The sequence below is a fragment of the Amphimedon queenslandica genome, unplaced genomic scaffold (genome assembly GCF_000090795.2).
Source record: "Amphimedon queenslandica unplaced genomic scaffold, v1.1 AMPQUscaffold_13298, whole genome shotgun sequence".
Taxonomy (NCBI): Eukaryota; Metazoa; Porifera; class Demospongiae; order Haplosclerida; family Niphatidae; genus Amphimedon; species Amphimedon queenslandica.
In genome coordinates this window covers 1-1943 of record NW_003546466.1, presented here as the reverse complement: position 1 = coordinate 1943, position 1943 = coordinate 1, and the positions used below count along the sequence as shown (strand labels likewise).

At 32.7% G+C, this 1943-nt stretch overlaps 1 protein-coding gene and 1 long non-coding RNA gene across 3 annotated transcripts in view; one reads left to right on the top strand and one right to left on the bottom strand.

Annotated features, from left to right (window-relative positions):
• Positions 1–1427, bottom strand: part of LOC109583545 (uncharacterized) — a 3856-nt gene extending 2429 nt beyond the window's left edge. For both annotated transcript variants that reach the window (XR_002185575.1, XR_002185574.1), the window contains exon 1: positions 1035–1427. This is a non-coding gene — a long non-coding RNA (uncharacterized LOC109583545). The remainder of the gene's footprint in view (positions 1–1034) is intronic.
• Positions 1–1558, top strand: part of LOC100640124 (X-ray radiation resistance-associated protein 1-like) — a 14969-nt gene extending 13411 nt beyond the window's left edge. The window contains exons 15-16 of the mRNA XM_011406927.2: positions 259–474; positions 1455–1558. Coding sequence (XP_011405229.2) covers positions 259–474; positions 1455–1556 — 318 coding nt within the window. The 3' untranslated portion in view covers positions 1557–1558. The remainder of the gene's footprint in view (positions 1–258; positions 475–1454) is intronic.
• The last annotated feature ends 385 nt before the right edge of the window (positions 1559–1943 follow it).

Here is a 1943-nt window from a genome sequence, read left to right as displayed (position 1 = left end):
TATAAATGTACAGTACATTAAATCATAATGTATAGAACACATTGCACATTGTGTAGCATCAGAATTCATCATTACCACACAATGAGATTTTAAATGCATACATTAATACTGTACCATAATGTACATGTATATGTATAGTACACTGTATGCTCACATTGAGAAAAGGAACACCATTAAATGCAATGATCACTGATCCACCAATTAACACTGTCTCATTGATCATTCCATTTAATATGGTGTTTCTTTTCTACAATGGAGCCAGTTCAAGAGGTTTATGATGACAGAGCAGCTGTGAGTAGAAAAGAAGAACTAATACAAACTGTACTGACTGATGTGAAGACTCATGAGGTTACCATAGAAACAAACCTAGCAGACATGCTAGAGTCAAGATACGTGATAAGAACTGATGAGTCAGCAAATAATAATAAAGAAACTAAGAGAATTAGAAGAGAAGGAGGGAACCTGTTGAAACAAGTAGGTGCTATAGATTTATAAATGTACACAAGGTAAAAGTTTTTTTTATAGAATTTATCAAAATTTTACAGGAACACTGGAACAGATTTATAGGGTATATATATATATGGCAGGGTATATTTAAAAACAGAAAAATAAAATGTGCGTAGATACATGTAATAGTAGACTTACAATTAGGCTGCGTTTACACTACTCTGGTTTCATTGGAAACACAGACTTTTTGTCACGGATACAGCTTTCGTTTACACTAGAACACATGAAAACGCATACTTATTCTGTAAACGAATGATAAAACGCAGCTGGTGGATTAGTGTAAACACCTAAAACCAGTGATAGCAAAAACTATTCAGATTCAGTAGAGTGGAGTAGTGTAAATGCAGCCTTAGATCTGTAGAAACCTTTACCTCGGTGTACATGTACAATAATAATCTTGTGCTATCTGTGATACTTTTACAGTCAAACCTGTCTAAACGGTCACTGCTTAAAACAGCCAGCTACTTTAAAACGGTCACTATTTAATGTCCCAATTTTTTGGACAATGACTGTAATACTAAACTTACCTGTCCCAGCGGTCTCTCTGTAAGATGGTTAACGGTCACCGACAGAATTAATCTCCATCAAGACTGATAAAGACTACCACTGTGTACAGGCGGCCAGATAGCCACGCCTATTGTACCACGCCCATTTTGAATTAATTTTTACATCATTAATAATGATTAATTTTTGTTAAATTGTTATCTCAAATAATACCTTCGAAATAATACTATATACCACTCAGTTTAGGTCTTTAGGGGTACCTAAAAGTTCTTTAAGTCTTGTTATATAGTTTCTATGGCCAGTAAATGTGTACAAAATAATTTAAACTGTATTTAAAGGCATTTCTATAAAAAGGCCACCTGCATAAGACAGCCACTAAATGCATGTCCCAAGGTGACCGTTTTAGACAGGTTTGACTGTACTGATTGTATTGTTGTTATTAGTTGCAGGATAAGTTTGATAGTGTATGTGAGAGTTCACTGGAGGCTATTGATGCACTTGAAAGTATTCAAAGAATAACAAGAAGTGGAGGAACAGAGTCATAACATTAATAACTTGTACGTTGATAGATTATATGTTCAATTTTTTAAAATTTTATTAATAGCAATCAAATTCAAAAGTAACTATTATTGTCACACAAAAAATACTGCTGCATTAGACTATCAATTAGCTAATAATAAAAAGATTACATACAACGTTAATTATAGCTACTTCTACATGTATATTCAACAAAATTAGTCAATTAGACACACATGTACATGTACACATCATTTAAAATTAAAATCGTGAAAGCTACATGCACATGTACATTGTACATTTATGTCTCTAGTACTAAAATAATAATAATAAAAGTTAACCACAACATGTACTTTTAAAGTTAAGCTATCAATCATTAATTAAGACACCGGCAACAAAGTGTGACATATTGTTAC